The sequence below is a fragment of the Ranitomeya variabilis genome, chromosome 7, assembly GCF_051348905.1.
Source record: "Ranitomeya variabilis isolate aRanVar5 chromosome 7, aRanVar5.hap1, whole genome shotgun sequence".
In the NCBI taxonomy this organism is placed as follows: Eukaryota; Metazoa; Chordata; class Amphibia; order Anura; family Dendrobatidae; genus Ranitomeya; species Ranitomeya variabilis.
In genome coordinates, this window is record NC_135238.1 from 150,381,547 (window position 1) to 150,399,817 (window position 18,271).

Below are 18,271 nucleotides of genomic sequence, written 5' to 3' on the forward strand. Positions count from 1 at the left end.
TGTCTGTGATCTGCTTTTTTTCACAACTGAATGAACATCCTCCAAGGCCGGCGATTCCATCATTATTGCCAGGGGTTGTAGATATATTTCATGTTCATTCCATAGCCAAGCTGCGTAGGAAAACTATTAGAACTCTCCATAGTTTGGACCTATAAATTATTATTTTAATATGCTCATTCTTTTTTATTCCTTCTTTCTGTTTAGTACGTCCCCTCCTCCCTCCAGGAGCGGATTAGGAGAAGCCTCAGCAGAACCTGCCGCTGCGGTAGTGCCAGTACTAGGAGCAGCAGGCAGCTGCAGTCACCCACACTACCGCCATTGCGGTCTCGTTCCCCGCTGCTCTCGGGCTCCAGATACTGACACATAAGAACAATAGTTCAAAATGGAGGCCGACAACGCGGATTGCCCGCACACTGCAGTTCTGTCCTTCCGCCTTTGGAATCTGTCACTACCCTGCACAGGCCCCGCCTCCACCCTGCACAGGCCACGCCTCTACCCTCTTGACCAATTACCTCTGAGCGTCCCTATGTTCCTCTCACACAGGGGGGACTCCTGACCAACAGCTATGAGACGCATGTGAAGCACGGCCTGTAAATAGCGATAGTCCGTGCTAACAAGTAGGTCTATTTGCCTCACATTCATCTATTCCGCCTAAACACCAAACATTACTTTTCGTATTAAAGATAACACAACTCGTTATAATCCCCCACATGTGGACTCACAGTGGTACAATCCCTTTGTCCCGCCCTCAGTGACGTAGCCTTGACGCGTTCCGGCCTCTCTTTCTCCTGGTCGTCGAACAGCACAGGGGAATCTCTCGGAAGAGGCCTTCGTTGTTTGTTTCCCGTAACCACCCGCCCCGTTTCCTGCCTGCCTTACATTCGGTGAGCTGTGCGCTTGTTTCCGGGCAGGCCTGTGAGTGCGGGGCGCCCGGGGTCTCGTTGGAGGAGGAGTGCGGCCCTGTGTTCTGCGGCCTTTGCCTCTCCCTCCGGTGTTCATGTATTTTGTTACCTTGTTTGTCGTCTTCGTGTTTTCCCTAAAAGCAGCGTGGGCGGGCGGCTCCTGCTGCGGCCTGGTCTTTGCCCGGTGCTCGCTGCTGTAGCGGCTCCTCCCTGCCGTGCGCATGGCCGGGCCCGTCCTGGTGATGGCTCCGAAGCCTCCCGCTGCCCGTACATTACTGCAGTGCTGAGAAAGGGGCACAACTCGCGGACCCCTGTCTGCTCCATTACTGCTGGTCTCTGTGTGGCTTCATAGGGACTGTCCTGGGTGCCGCCATGTTACCGCCCAGATGCGCTTTATTACAGGGAACCTGTTACTAGTCACTGACAAGTGTAATGTACACAGGGAGAGGCCTGTCAATCACCTGCCATGGGGCGGGGACAAGCCTGTGGGGGCGGAGCCAGACTGATCTCTCCAGCTCCCAGTGCTGATGTGTTTCCTCTGAAATAGCAGAGGAGGCCGCGCCTGCCTATAATAATAATGTGCCTGCCCATAACGCAGCTGCCTATAATAATAACGCGCCTGCCTATAATAATAATGCGCCTGCCCATAACGCGCCTGCCCATAATAACGCGCCTGCCTATAATAATAATAACGCGCCTGCCTATAATAATAATAATGCGCCTGCCCATAATAACGCGCCTGCCTATAATAATAATAATAACGCGCCTGCCTATAATAATAATAATGCGCCTGCCCATAATAACGCAGCTGCCTATAATAATAATAACGCGCCTGCCTATAATAATAATAATGCGCCTGCCTATAATAACGCAGCTGCCTATAATAATAATGCGCCTGCCCATAACGCGGCTGCCTATAATAATAACGCGCCTGCCTATAATAATAATGCGCCTGCCTATAACGCGCCTGCCTATAATAATAATAATAACGCGCCTGCCTATAATAATAATAATGCGCCTGCCCATAATAACGCAGCTGCCTATAATAATAATAATGCGCCTGCCTATAATAACGCAGCTGCCTATAATAATAATGCGCCTGCCCATAACGCGGCTGCCTATAATAATAACGCGCCTGCCTATAATAATAATGCGCCTGCCCATAACGCGCCTGCCTATAATAATAATAATAACGCGCCTGCCTATAATAATAATAATGCGCCTGCCCATAATAACGCAGCTGCCTATAATAATAATAAAAAAATTGAAGAAAACAACCGCACTCAATTTGTATATTTGCATCATGAATGTGAAAAGTCTTTTAATAGGAACACCACCGTGATACAGACAATATCTGAGGTAACGTTTCGACCATATAGGCCTTTGTCAAACCTCACTTCAAGAAGACAGGGAGAGTGAGCGAACGTCCAAAGGGACACATAGGCTCCACTTGTAGGCGAATAGCATGGATCCGGAACGGCACGGATGGGGATAGAGTCCCTGTAAGAACTGGTGGGTCCTGACACAGGACCCACCAGTTCTTACAGGGACCCTATCCCCATCCGTGCCGTTCCGGATCCATGCTATTCGCCTACAAGTGGAGCCTATGTGTCCCTTTGGACGTTCGCTCACTCTCCCTGTCTTCTTGAAGTGAGGTTTGACAAAGGCCTATATGGTCGAAACGTTACCTCAGATATTGTCTGTATCACGGTGGTGTTCCTATTAAAAGACTTTTCACATTCATGATGCAAATATACAAATTGAGTGCGGTTGTTTTCTTCAATTTTTGAATGGTCTGGATCTCTCCAAGTTCAACCAGCACCTTCCTCATTTAATTCAGAGTGCACGTCATTTCTTGTATATAATAATAATAATGCGCCTGCCCATAATAACGCAGCTGCCTATAATAATAATAATGCGGCTGCCTATAATAACGCGCCTGCCTATAATAATAATAATGCGCCTGCCCATAATAACGCGCCTGCCTATAATAACGCGCCTGCCTATAATAATAATAATAATGCGCCTGCCCATAATAACGCAGCTGCCTATAATAATAATAATGCGCCTGCCCATAATAACGCAGCTGCCTATAATAATAATAACGCGCCTGCCTATAATAATAATAATAATAACGCGCCTGCCTATAATAATAATAATGCGCCTGCCTATAATAACGCAGCTGCCTATAATAATAATAATAATGCGCCTGCCTATAATAACGCAGCTGCCTATAATAATAATGCGCCTGCCCATAACGCGGCTGCCTATAATAATAACGCGGCTGCCTATAATAATAATGCGCCTGCCCATAATAACGCGCCTGCCTATAATAATAATAATAACGCGCCTGCCTATAATAATAATGCGCCTGCCCATAATAACGCAGCTGCCTATAATAATAATAATGCGCCTGCCCATAATAACGCAGCTGCCTATAATAATAATAATGCGCCTGCCCATAATAACGCAGCTGCCTATAATAATAATAATGCGCCTGCCTATAATAACGCAGCTGCCTATAATAATAATAATAATGCGCCTGCCTATAATAACGCAGCTGCCTATAATAATAATGCGCCTGCCTATAATAACGCAGCTGCCTATAATAATAATGCGCCTGCCCATAACGCGGCTGCCTATAATAATAACGCGGCTGCCTATAATAATAACGCGCCTGCCTATAATAATAATGCGCCTGCCCATAACGCGCCTGCCCATAATAATAATAATAACGCGCCTGCCTATAATAATAATAACGCGCCTGCCTATAATAATAATAATGCGCCTGCCCATAATAATGCAGCTGCCTATAATAATAATAATGCGGCTGCCTATAATAACGCAGCTGCCTATAATAATAATGCGCCTGCCTATAATAACGCAGCTGCCTATAATAATAATGCGGCTGCCTATAATAATGCGGCTGCCTATAATAACGCAGCTGCCTATAATAATAATGCGCCTGCCTATAATAACGCAGCTGCCTATAATAATAATGCGCCTGCCTATAATAACGCAGCTGCCTATAATAATAATGCGCCTGCCTATAATAACGCAGCTGCCTATAATAATAATGCGCCTGCCTATAATAACGCAGCTGCCTATAATAATAATGCGCCTGTCTATAATAACGCAGCTGCCTATAATAATAATGCGCCTGCCTATAACGCGGCTGCCTATAATAACGCAGCTGCCTATAATAATAATGCACCTGCCTATTACGCGGCTGCCTATAATAATGTGGCTGCGGTTTGGGCAACGTGAACCCTTCCTCCCATCAGAATGCCCCTTTATCAGCTGATGGATAGGTGGGCATTAGACCCTCGGCCCCCCATCCATCCTCCGATCAGAGCACTTGTCTCCCTGTGACATTGCTCAGTCACCCGCAGCCCATTCATTCTGTCCGCAGTGCAGAGCTCGGCTGTTTACATTAGTCTCATAGAGAATGAGCGGAGCGGCCGCCTGCCATGTGCCCTGGGTCTCCTCTGGGATAAGGGTCTTTTTTGGGCAATCTAGGGGGGGTTCCAGCAGTCGGCCCCCACCAAATCGTTATCACCAATCCTCCTGCTGGAGAATGTCATCCATCCAGAATACCCCATTAAATACCATCCAGTGCCCAGATGGAACTCCCGTCCCTTCCTGTGATGTCTGCGTTCCCCATGTTCCTGGGCTGCTGTGTTCTAGTCCCTGTTCACATCACGTTGGTCGTCTGTAGTGTTATACGTTGTGAAGAACTCCAGATATATGCATTATAAGGAAGGCCTCCATACACGGCATCTATAGGGTCCCAGAGTGTGTGTGGGGGGATTCCATGAAGCTGCACTTTATAGATTGTATTTCTGAATAGTCTGCATCATCTCTAACCGGGCTTTGTGTTATACTGTTCTAACTGATTTACAGTTTTATGGGAGAATACTCAGCATAACCTGTGTGTTCATCATTTACGCCACTGCTCTTTCTGGGATTTGTGGTCCTAGCTGTGACTGACAGCTTTCTTTGCATAAGTCTACATTCAGACATGGCTGTCAGTCACTGCTAGGACCACAAATCCCAGAAAGATCAGAGGCGTGAATGATGAACACACAGGTTATGCTGAGTATTCTCCCATAAAACCATGTAACCATCTGGTCTGCTCTTCTCCCCCTGCTCTGTAACATGGTGCCTGCAGATTGCACTGCATTATCCTGCTGACAGGTTCCCTTTAAGGATATCTGATGTGTAGGGAAATTAATCTACTTGGCTAACAGAAATCCTTTCACTGTGAATAATGAAACCTACAGTTTATTTCCATTTAAAAAAAAAAAAAAAGCAACAACCCCAGGAAATGTCAGGATCAGCAAATATGTAGTCAGCGGTGTGCAGCAGAGATGTAGGGTGCGGAGTGTCAGCAAGAAATGTAGGGAAAATAGGGTTTCCAAACGGGTTACGACAGTGGAGTACCCACATAATTTTTGAAACAGAAGACACTTTAGAAAAATTCCAACATGGAAGCAACTGGAAAAATGGATTTGTCATTTCTACTCGACTTTTGAAGTCGGAAGCAGTTAAAAGTATCAAAAGATGGAACTGTGCACAGCAGGCTATTTTGACATTGCTGTGCAATATGTTCATTATTTTTGCCATTTTTTTTTTTTTTTTTTCCCTTAGAACTTTTTCTGATGGGATCCAGGTGGAAAGAGATGCTGTGTGCACATAGCTTTAATAGGTATTAAAGAAACCATAGTGTGACCATGGAATCCCTACAGTCAAAACATGGTTAATTGTGGAGGTTGTCACCCTATAAATGACGTGATGGCACCCCTGCTCTCCATCTTCTAATCCTAACTGTCTGTCTAATGTAAAAATCAAATTGCTTTCTAATACAAAAATTCCATTAACTGCTTTTTTGTTGTGTTTTTTTTTTTGTTGTGGTTTTTTTTTTTTTTTTTTTTTTTTTTTTTTTTAACTTCCTGTATGGTAATGATTTATTTGAGAACCCCCAGTGCATGTTAGGATACTCATATGAGATATAGTAAGGGGTCAGAGGCTGGGGTCACTGCCACATCCTCTGCCCCCACCCTGAAATGAGGCATCATCAGTGACTTCCATTTCAGGGGCTGGGCTAGTCCCTGCTCTAGTGATCATGCAGCAGTTGTCAATTTCAACAGGTGCTTTATAAAATCTTGTCTTTGTGCAGTATTCTTTTTAATTCACAGTGACAGTGCGCTCACTCTCTGGCTCTAATGAGAAGTGACTAGCTGGCATTAGAGTGCATGGTCAGTGCACATTGTAAAGACAACACCCAACAAGCAGAGACCAGCACTGCCCCTGCAAGTGATTTCAAAATAAGACAAACTGATATGATAGCTCGTTGAGGGATCAGGTTACAGTTTTTTATTCAAACCTATGGCAAAGGGAGGAGGGTAAGGATGAGTATGGTAAATTCACAGCTATAAGCCTGTATGTCTGCTGCTTCTGAGAGGAGACAAGATGGGAGAGCAGAAATCTCATGTGATTGCAGTGTAGCAGCTCGTCTCCACCCACTAGCTCAGAAACAATTCGGTCTGCAGAAGGGAAAAGTGTCATACAATGGCTAAAAATGGTCTTGTGCCTCATGTACACGTTCATGACCGGCTATTCTGAAAAGCTACCTTAGCCTGCAGCTACACTTTAGTGAGAACTGGGTCAGTAAGGGTTTTCAGCCTCTAGGTTTAACTTTCATTTTCTTGATTTCTGCTGATTTTATATATTTCACTTTTATAGGGCATCTTTTTTATGAATAATCAAAAGCAACAAAAGCCAACGCTATCTGGCCAGCGTTTTAAGACCCGAAAAAGAGGTAATGTACTTTTTCTTGAATTGTTGACCCTCAGGAGTAGGACATTGCAAGCATCACATCGCTGCATTCTTGTCTGCTCTGGCGCACTTACTACTTTTACCCAAGTTCTGCTGCTCAATGTGATGTAGATAATGATATTTAAAGGGATTCCCCACCCAGATGACATCTTCCAACTTATGTGGGCTCTAGAACTACGTGAGGTTCTGGTGTATCCCTCACTTGAGCTTTGTCTCCAGTATGAGCAGATATTGACCACACATTAATGTCAGAGCCGTAAAATGATGACATCAAACGTCTGGAATGAGGAAGCAACAGAAAATATAAGCGGGCAATGTGTCTGAACTCTGTAGATAAAGGTCAATAGAAACCTCCATTCTCACAATGCTGGAGATGATTGGCAGCTTCTTCTGTTCATTAACCGGTGGGATTTGGAGCCCACGGACACCCTTAGAATGTAACCTAAGTGCTAACAGTCCATGACCTGTGCTGTAAATCTGCCCTTTTCACCTTTATGGTGGATGATGTCTGTTCCTAATGCCTTTATTATTTTTCATTGTAGATGAAAAGGAGAGGTTTGACCCAACTCAATTCCAAGACTGTATTATTCAAGGCTTAAACGAAACTGGCAACGATTTGGAAGCAGTAGCAAAATTTCTTGATGCTTCAGGAGCGAAGCTTGACTACCGTCGCTATGCAGAAACACTCTTTGACATCCTGGTGGCCGGTGGGATGCTGGGTAGGTGGTCTTATAGTCACCTGCAGCTTTCCCCTGATCTGCAGTGTATACCTTGGCACGGGCCTCCACGCTGCATTTGCCGTCCATGTCGGGTTTATGACTTGATGACTAAACTCTATAGTCCACCATTCACCTGACGGGTCATAGTCGGGTCAGGGGCACAAAGCATTTCACAAATAACTGAACACTGAATATTTCTTTTTAGCACCAGGTGGTACTTTGGCCGATGACGTGATCCGTACCAATGTCTGTGTGTTTTCTGCACAGGAAGATCTAGAGACCATGCAAGCATTTGCTCAGGTCTGTAGAGCATAGTGGAGTGTATTGTTTTTGTGTTGGAAACACAGTTCTAAATTTTCCATGTCCTATATGCAGGTTTTTAACAAGCTTATCAGGCGTTATAAATACCTGGAAAAAGGTTTTGAAGACGAGGTCAAGAAGGTGTGTAACATTTCATTATTTAACAAAAGTAGCAATTAAAAGGAAATTAGCACCAACCATTCAATTCATGCTGCTAACGGCACTAGAAAAGAAAGATGAAGGGTGTGTAACCACAGGGTGGGGGGTGCTGTAGATCTCTATATGAAAATCTGCTATTTCACAGTACCAGCATTGTGTATGAAATCTCACGGTGAACACTGCAAAGCATATCTGTTATTGGCTGGTGCTGCAGATGTTTCTGTGGGTTTAGCCTTTGCTTTGTAATCACAGAATTTGCACAATAAATACATTTTTGCTGTGGGTCTGTAAAAGAAATGCCCTATGGATGTATGCCCTAGAAGAGAATAAAGCCTAAGTTAGTTGCATATCTATGTTTGCATTGTGAGGCGAAGCTTACATCCATTGTTAGTCTAGCATTGCCATATCTGACCCAAGATGTGTGAAAAATCTTGTCTTGTAGTTGTTGCTGTTTCTGAAAGGTTTTTCTGAGTCTGAGAGGAATAAGCTGGCCATGCTCACTGGTATACTTCTGGCCAACGGGAATCTTTCTGCATCAATTCTCAACAGTCTCTACAACGAGAATTTGGTTAAAGAAGGTAGGACTTGTCAGTAATATGCGGCCTACTGTCTGCACCGATGGAAGCATCCGTCACTGCAGTGTATACCTCCTTTCTGTAGGTTTGGCAGCTCTGATCTCATCTAAACGACTTCTGTTGATGAGACTATTTTTTTATTTTTTTTGTCTATTACTCTGCCGTATCCTGTACATAAAGTTATATTACTTCAAATTCTTTTTCCCCGCAGGCGTTTCAGCTGCATTTGCAGTAAAGCTATTTAAATCATGGATCAATGAAAAAGATATCAACGCAGTAGCTGGTAGTCTTCGTAAAGTTAACATGGATAACAGGCTTATGGTAGCTATACAACTCTTACTTATTTATGATGGAAAATGATAAGCCTTGCATAATCCTATACTTGAATTGCTACAAATTTTCATGTTTGTGTTCAAAGGGAGTGATAGATATATATATATCCTTTCACACTTTTTTTTACTTTGTATGGTGTACCCACTTAGCTGCAGTTCAGCCTTCTTCTCTTCTGTGCTTAAATTTTGGATTTCACTTTCCTCTTTGCTTTGTGCCGTGATCTCAGTACAACATTGCATGGGCAGTAAAGGCCCCGTCTCACTAAGCGATTTACCAACGATCACGACCAGCGATACGACCTGGCCGTGATCGTTGGTAAGTCACTGTGTGGTCGCTGGGGAGCTGTCACACAGACCGCTCTCCAGCGACCAACGATCAGGGGAACGACTTCAGCATTGTTGAAACTGTCTTCAACGATGCCGAAGTCCCCCTGCAGCACCCGGGTAACCAGGGTAAACATTGGGTTACTAAGCGCAGGGCCGCGCTTAGTAACCCGATGTTTACCCTGGTTACCAAAAAAAACAAACAGTACATACTCGCCTTTCGGTGTCCAGGTCCCTTACCGTCTGCTTCCTGCTCTGACTGAGCCGCCGTACAGCGAGAGCAGAGCGCAGCGGTGACGTCACTGCTGTGCTCTCACTTCTCACTGTACGGCCGGCAGTCAGTGAGAGCAGGAAGCAGACGGCAAGGGACCTGGACACCGAAAGGCGAGTATGTACTGTTACTGTTTGTTTTTTTTGGTAACCAGGGTAAACATCGGGTTACTAAGCGCGGCCCTGCGCTTAGTAACCCGATGTTTACCCTGGTTACCAGTGAAGACATCGCTGGATCGGTGTCACACACACCGATTCAGCGATGTCAGCGGGGCCTCAACGACCAAAAAAAGGTCCAGGCCATTCCGACACGACCAGCGATCTCGCAGCAGGGGCCTGATCGCTGGTACGTGTCACACATAGCGAGATCGCTATGGAGGTCGCTGTTGCGTCACAAAACTAGTGACTCAGCAGCGATCTCGCTAGCGATCTCGCTATGTGAGACGGGGCCTTTAGTCAGTTCCATCTCTTCTTGCTAGAAATAGTTACCTGTATTTAGTCAGAGCCTGAACTGTGGTCTTGCATCACACCAGTGTATAAGTAGGTTGTCTTCTCCTGTGAAGTGTGTGTGTGTGTGTGTGTGTGTGTGTGTGTGTGTGTGTGTGTGTGTGTGATACAGTCCATACACTTTCATCCTACTGGAACTTTTTGTGTTGGAGATAGTGACTCCTTTCCATCTTAAAAGTTTATAGAGGAATGTCATTTTCAGGCATCATGCCAACTCATGATGACCCCAATTGAAGAGCAGAGAGTAGAACTTTGTGCCTGCCCTGTCCAGGCTGCCAGTTTACTGGGTGAATAGGAAACTTCTACCCTTACCAGCAGTCTACTTTTCAGGAACTCTTCCCTGCAAACAAGCAGAGTGTGGAGCACTTCACAAAATACTTCACTGACGCAGGACTGAAAGAGCTTTCTGAATATGTCAGGAATCAACAAACCATTGGTGCTCGCAAGGAGCTCCATAAAGAACTCCAAGAGATGATGTCAAAAGGAGAGCCACTTAAAGAGGTAACCTACCGTTCTCTCTCGTTCTCACTGTGTGGCTACGCTTTAGTCCCAATCTAATGTAACACATTTGATACTTTTCAGATTAGTATGTACGTAAAAGAAGAAATGAAGAAAAATAACATTTCGGAGCAGACAGTAATTGGTATCCTGTGGTCAAGTGTTATGAGCTGTGTGGAGTGGAATAAAAAGGAGGAGCTGGTTACAGAGCAAGCCATCAAACACTTGAAGGTAGGAGCCTCCTAGATAGACTGTTTGTCAGGTTCTTCTGAGCCTAACTTGTAGTAAAGTGCTGGTTTATTGTAGGAATAGGAACACAGACTTGGTAAAAATGGTGACTTCATTCAGTTTTCAGAACTTTAGAAAGTTAGATTGCGAAAATCAGTAGTCCTCAACCAGTTGCTCCTCTTATTGGAAGCTCTTGCGACAGGCCTGATGTCAGTGTTATAGTGTAGAATCTAATCACTACCATGTAATATCCTTGTGACTGTCCAATCTCTGGGTATTTCTGCCATATTATAGTTCAACATCCTTTCATATGATCTATCCTGTGCCTAACCCAAAACTTCCAGCTGCAAACTATGATGAAAGGTGAATGTTTGCATCTGGGTAATACGGGTGATTGCATAAAGAAGAGTCACTAATGTTACTGGTAGGTTGTAAAGGACAGAAGCTGCAAGTGACACTGCGAGGTCAAACGATTACTAACACACCACTCTTAGGCCACGTTCACACTTTGTGTTTTTCTTCTTATTTTATGCAAATTAAAAGCTGGGGGTTTTTTACCCGTAGAAAGTAATAAGTGAAAAAAATGCTTAGTTGAATTTAAAATAAGAAAAATAAAACAAATAATCGGCACAAAAGCTGTCAGAACGGCTATATTGAAAGACGTATTTCTGCTGCTGGAAAAAAAGAAGCAGACTTGACGTATGACTACAGCCTTAGGCCGGTTTCACACATCCTATTAGGCTGTCAAGGTTACGTTCAAGAAAGATGGCTGGCCCATGCTCTTAAGGTTTAATGTGTGAAACTGGCATTGGTCTATGTGTGCATGGAGTCTCTGCTGAGTTTTCAGAGCAAATATATAATAAATAAATATATATCTTTCCTGTATCGAAATTTAGATGAGGATTTGGAGTTTCCACTCTGTTTCTGCACCAAAACTCTTTATGCACATAACTTTAGGTAAAACGATCATCCTGCATCTTAATCTAAGCTCTAGCATTTAAAATCCTGATGTACCGTGGCTTGCGAAAGTTTTCCCCCTCCGCTTTTATCTTTTTACCTACTTGTTATATTACATCCTGTGTTTAAATATTTTTGTACTCCTATTTAAGTGTGATGCATCAGCACTAAATAGTGTAAGTTGGTGAAGTGAGAAAAATAATGGCATACATTACATTTATGGGATCAAATAACTAAAAATTGGCATGTGCCTATGTATTCACCCCTTTTGCTATGAAGCCCCTAAAACATTTCTGGTGCAAGCAATTAGCTTCATAAGTCCCATGCTTGGTGAAAGGAAGTCCACCTGTGTGCAATCTAAGTGTCACATGTCTGTCAGTATATACACTTTACCTTTTCTGATTTCCAAACAAGTCAGGGACAAAGTTGTTGAAGTCAGGGTTAAATTTTTCCCCGGAGCAGCATCAATTCATGGTACCACAACAAATCTGTTAAGAGGGCCGCCCACCAATACTTGCAGCCCAAGTAAGGAGGGCATTAATTAGAGAGGCAGCACAGAGACCAAAGTAAACCCTGAAGGAGCTGTAGAGTTCCCAAGCAGGGACAGGAGAATCTGTCCATATGACCACAATAAGTCGTACACTCTATAGAGATGGCCTTTAAGGAAGAGTGAGCATAAAAAAGCTTTTACTTGCAGCTTCTAAGGCTCATTTTGAATCTGCCAAAAGACATGTGGGAGACTCCCCAAATGTATGGAGGAAGGTGCTGTGGTCAGATGAGACCAAACCTGAACTTTTTGCCCACCGAGGTAAACTCTGGCGCCAAACTAACACAGCCTATCACCCCAAGAACACCATCCCCACAGTGAAACATGGTGGTGGCAGCATCATACGGTGGGGATGTTTTTCAGTAGTAGGGACAGAGAAAATGGTGCGAAATACAGGGATATTCTTGAGCAAAGCCTGTTTCAGTGATTTGTGACTGGTACGGAGGTTCACCTTCCAGTAAGACAATGGGCCAAAGCATACCGCTAAAGCAATACTCGAGTGGTTTAAGGGAAAAAGTGTAAAAGTTTTGGAGTGGACAAGTCAAATTGAAGACCTTAATCCAATTGAGAAGCTGTGGTTAGACTTGAAGATTGCTGTTCACAAGAGGAAGCCTTCTATCCTGAAGGTGCTGGAGCAGTTTTGCCTTGAGGAATGGGCAAAAATCCCAGTGGCAAGATGTGGAAAGCTCATAGACTTATCCAAAGCGACTTGCAGCTGTAATTGCTGCCGCTCTACAAAGTACTGACTTTAGCGGGGTGAATAGTTATGCACAATAAAAAGAACCAAATGTTCACATTTGTAGGCATGTTCTTTACATGAACTGATGCAAACCCTCAAGAAAAAAAAAAAAAAGGAAATTCCAGTTTGAGGTAGCAAAAAGCAACGTGTGAACAAGCTCTTAAACTGTTCCTAGAAGTTGTAAGGGTTTTTTTTTTCTGTGCTTGTAAAAACCATTGTGCTACAGCTCATATTTGCTACAAGTGCCTTGACAGTAATATCTGGGTTGTAGATGAGGCACTTTATGGATCATTAGTTTTTCTACATTTGGCTGCCCAAAATGTTTTCCAAAGTTTACAGAAAAACAATATTCAGGTTGCCAAGCCTAGATGACAATGTAGCAGGAAAGTGGATATTATGACATATGGAGTAATATTTCCTTTCTCTCCTTTTTAGCAATACAGCCCTCTTCTTGCTGCCTTTACTACACAAGGTCAGTCTGAACTGACTTTGCTGCTAAAAATTCAGGAGTATTGTTATGACAACATTCACTTCATGAAATCCTTCCAGAAAATTGTGGTGCTTTTTTACAAAGGTAAGTGTGTTAATTCACTTTTATTCCCAAAGATGTATGTAGTAACAAAAGGAAACCTTCCAGGCCATGAAATATTATACGGGGGAGGGGCAGAGTCTGCAGAAGTATACTTAGTATATATGTCAGTACACAGTATACTCTAGCCAACCGTTAACAGTAGGTTGGATGTGATGGATACAGGTGCAAGCAATACATGTATATCTCTGCAATGGACTGTCCGAGGTTATTACAAGTTTAGCCCACTGACCGCAAGCCTGCTAATCAGATCCACTCGCCCACTTCATCCCTGCCATGTCAGTGCTATTTCCCCAATTCTTTCTGATATTCTGTTTTCATTGGCTGCTGCCAATCACTGGCCCACGTGACCACGGCAGTCAATCACTGGCCCTACGCTGTACACCGCTGATATGCGCGGTTGGCTTGTAACAGTAATTCTGCATTTGGGCTGGGTTTTTCTTGTTTTCTTTTTTTTTTTTTTTGTGGGGGGGGTGGACTAGTAGTGCACACACCATACAGAGCTGTCTGATGAGCATGAGTGTGATACCGGTGGCAGTCACAACTTCCTGTGCATCGTATTGAATAAGCTAATGTACAATATTGGCAGGCAGAGATGAAAACCATTGCATATCCCAAATGTGGACAAGTTTATTAGGGATCAAAGCTGATTCTTTTCTTATAAATTTAAAAATCAAGTCTAATCTAACAAATATTATTCCTTGTTTAAAGGTAATCTATCAGTACGATCAACCATCTGAAGCAGTCTATATGGACATGTAGGTAATAGGAATCTGAATACAATTCTATCTTTATATCTGCAATCCAATGTCTTATTCCGGAGATCTGCATGATAATCTGCCTCCAGAGCTTATTTTACATGAAGGGGGAATTACCAGTGTGTGACATGTTACTAACATAGAACAGGACAGCTGAACGTTGTCTCCTTACAAACATGTTTGCTGCAGTTCTCACAGCTCTGCTGTATTGCAACACTATTGCAGCCCTGTCTGCCTGTGAGAGAGAAGCTGAAAGGAACCTGCAGATGTGTCGGGTATAATCATACACAGCTCTGCAGTGAAAGTGGCCATTACATATCGCACTGGTAACATCCCCCTTCATGTATAGTAATCTCTGGAGGCAGATTCTCATGGAGATCAGTGTCTGGCCCTTACCCTGGAGCAGATCATGTACTTAAAAGAAAAACATGGATTTCTCTGGGATAGGACATCAGATTGCAGGTGTCATTTTATTCGGCTTCCTATGACCTGTGTGGTCATATAGACGGCCAGGAGGGTTGATCCTGCTGACCGATTCCTTTAAATGTAATTTCCCAAAGATTGGCTAGAGCGATGGTACTCGCTCATTCTGATGGGGCATTTCTGAGCTGCTATCGGCAAGTTATCACCTGTACTGTGGATCGGTGCTGACTTGACTAGTTTGGAAATTGGCAACTTCTGTAAAGGAGCTGTCCGCTGTCTTTAACGATACAAGAGTTAATTTTTCTGTTTAATTTATTTTTCAGCTGAAGTTCTAAGTGAAGAGCCCATTTTGAAGTGGTACAAAGATGCACATGTTGCCAAAGGAAAGAGTGTCTTTCTGGAACAGATGAAAAAATTTGTTGAATGGCTTAAGAATGCCGAAGAAGGTACATCTATATTTTAATATTTGATAAAAACTTCATAATTCTGTGTTTCTACTAAAAATATGAAACCTTGTCCCTTCAAAATTGTGATCTATTCAAAACTCAAGGGGCTTAGTGTAGCTGCACTTACTGAAAACGTGACTTTTTCTTAAAAAAAAAAAAAAATTGGGGATTCAGGTGTGGAGACAAAACCTCTTTACCAATCCTTAAAGCAGACCTGACCACAATCCTACTGACGGTAAACTACAGGAGTGTCAGGTTGGTGCCATTACACTGATCAGTGGCCTGTCAGAAGCCATTCAGATGAATATGTAAGCAGAGCACCACATTCCCTAGCACCCAGGCAATCCCCACATGTACTTATGCTGGCTAACAGATGTAAATCATTCAGCTGTGGCAAGAAAAGCTAAATCTCCGAGCACTAAAAAATACTCGGGAGGACACCTGAGCATGCTCGGGAAATCTCGAGTAACGAGTATATTCGCTCATCACTAGTACTTATTACTCAGCGCCGCCTGCCGTATCCCCCATCATCTGAAAATCTCTGGGTCTCTGCTACTGGGGGTAGCTGAGACTCTGGAGAACGTGATCAGAGCTGGTTTTTACGGTCCCCTGTCATGTGATCACCGTCATTTACCAAATAATGGCAGTCACTAAAAGTCAGATTTACAATTTTTCTCTCTCCTCTGATATGATCTAGCATATCAGAGAAGAGAAAAATGGGGTCCCCCGATACCTCTGCCATCTCCCAGGCCATGGAGTCCCCAGATACCTCCGCCATCCCCTGGGCCTCCTGCCTAGGCCCTCTGCATCATCTACCTGGAAGAAAATGGCGAGATCTGCCTGCCAGTAACCGGCAACAATAGGACATTTTTCCTATTGGTTCTTTTGATCACTGTGATTGGGTCTATTACAGTGATCACAATAAAAAGTAAATCAAACTCCACCTTGTCACCCCCCTTACTTGGATAAAAATAACATAAAATTTTAATTTTTTTTATTTTTTTTCATGGGTGGGGTTGTGTTGGGGGGGTTTCAAAAGTGAAAGGGGGGGGGGGGGGGAAGAAAGATATGGCTAGTGTTAAACGCAAGTGCTCCTACTTGCACTGGGTGTTCGGATATGCACAGAGTATCGCAGATCCCTGTATATCCAACCTAATATCAAATTCTGTGTCGCACCTGTGGGTTCAATATTATTGATTTTTTTTTTTTTTTTTTTTTTCTCCACTTCTTGCAGAATCAGAGTCAGAAACTGAAGAGGGCGACTGAGTTGTCAGACGGCAAACACAGGAGCTGTAGATAAAATTTCTCATGTCCAATTATGTGTCTTTCTGGTTATTACATCCTACCTCCTGTATCAAGCATGATATAAGGGCTTTCATCACTCACATTTATTTCCTCCCCTTACGGTCAGCGGTTTTGTTTTTTTGTTTTCTTTTGTTTGTTTTTTTAAGTTTTCATAATTATGTTTTAAATAGCATTGCTACGTCTAGATTCATGTTTCAAATTTTTTGTTACCCTCTACCTCCTGTATTTTCTACTGTAATGTAATTTAAGGCCTTTCAAAATTTAACAATTCGTTTTATCCCCTGGTTTTCTATTAAAAATCAAAAGTTTAAACTTTACTCTGATTTGGTATATTTGTTATGGAAACTATTTGCAGATTAAATGCCATATTCGAAGACCAGCAGCTTTGCGTGATTTTTTTTCTATTTGCTTTACACAGGCTCATATTGCATGAAGTTAAATAGGTTATCCACTACAACCCCTTCTCCATCTCAGTTTCCCCCTTATAAAATAACATCTATACTTGGGTCCGGCACCACTCCAGCAGTGTCAGCACTGGCTCTCCCAGGGATTGCATGACAATTGGCGCTGGCTTCACTCTCCCTTACCTTTGGACACATCATATCCTTCCATAGGTCAGACTTGCTAGATTGCTCAGTCCACATAAGCTGCCATTTTTTGTTCTGGATGGTGCGTTGTCTTGTATAATCATCTTTTATGCTCCATAAAAGATCATTTTAACCAATGTACGAGCATACATTCCATTGGGTGATCAGCAGCCTGTTTACCCAGCAAGATAATTGAAGTGAGAGTTTTTAACATTCCTGATTATCTTGTAATCTAAATGTCCTATAAGTTCCCTTTTAGGGTACATTCACAATTTTCAGAATTCTTGCTCAAAATTTACACACAGAATCATGCATTTTCAGGTAATTTAATCTACAGCCAAAAATCCTTACCAAATCGTACAGACTTTCTTGCTTACCTGCTACTTCAGATTGTCAGTTAAGAAAAAAACATCCTGGTATTTTACTAGATATTTAATTTCCAGTGTCAAAGTGTGAGACCGGTAGAGGACTCTGCAAGCGTTGTCATGCAAATGGAAAAAAGGATGAGAAAATGTCAGGCCTTGTTCACACGTGTTGCCATCACTTTTTTTTTTTTTTTTTTTCCACGGATAGAACACATATCCATTCATCAATACTGCCACTCACATTTCCGTGTTTTTTTTTTTTGTTTTTTTGTTTTTTTGTTTTTCTTCTTTACGGATCGTATATTCATGAAGACATTATGTTGTTGCTAATCTTTTTTTTTTTTTTTTTTTTTTTTTTTTTTTAATCCCTTTATAGCAGTAACCTATTTCAGGCTCTGGGGTGGATGTTGCCTGGAAGATAACTCTACCTCCAGAGCTCATTTAAATTGAAGGGGTACATTTTTGCCAGTCAGTGGCCATTTAATTGCCTATGTGCACAGACAGATCTTGGAACTGTACACTGATCGCTCTGTGCACCTTGTCTGCAGCTCCAAGAACTATGTACTGCTGAAAACTGTACACTGCAAAAGATGATTTTTTTTTTTCCATCACCCATGACGGCACCACGAGACAGGGGATCCACCCTTCAAGGACAGGAAACCCTCAAGATAAGAAGGGCGGCTCCTCTCTCCGCATCAGTTGGTTTCCTGTCCTTGATGGGGAATCCTCAAGAATGAAATCTTGGAAAGCAGAAAAGGATGCCTGGGTCTAATGGGTTTTGGCAGGCATTGTTCTGCTGCATCCGTCACCAGGTGCCGGTAGTTGCCTAGGAGGCCAAAGCTACTAATGCAGCCGGAGAAGGCGAGCAGGGGGTCTGAAACCTGCGGAGAGCGGACCGGAAGT

General features: G+C 43.1%; 1 protein-coding gene across 1 annotated transcript; it reads left to right on the forward strand.

The window, feature by feature from the left end:
* The first annotated feature begins 728 nt into the window (after positions 1-728).
* Positions 729-16,792, forward strand: BZW1 (basic leucine zipper and W2 domains 1). The gene is made up of 12 exons (XM_077272031.1): positions 729-884; positions 6,648-6,723; positions 7,283-7,459; positions 7,665-7,759; positions 7,835-7,900; positions 8,361-8,496; positions 8,705-8,814; positions 10,257-10,427; positions 10,509-10,655; positions 13,331-13,469; positions 14,989-15,111; positions 16,346-16,792. Exons 2-12 carry the CDS (start codon positions 6,660-6,662, stop codon positions 16,375-16,377), a joined length of 1,260 nt encoding a protein of 419 aa, XP_077128146.1. The 5' UTR covers positions 729-884; positions 6,648-6,659; the 3' UTR covers positions 16,378-16,792.
* The last annotated feature ends 1,479 nt before the right edge of the window (positions 16,793-18,271 follow it).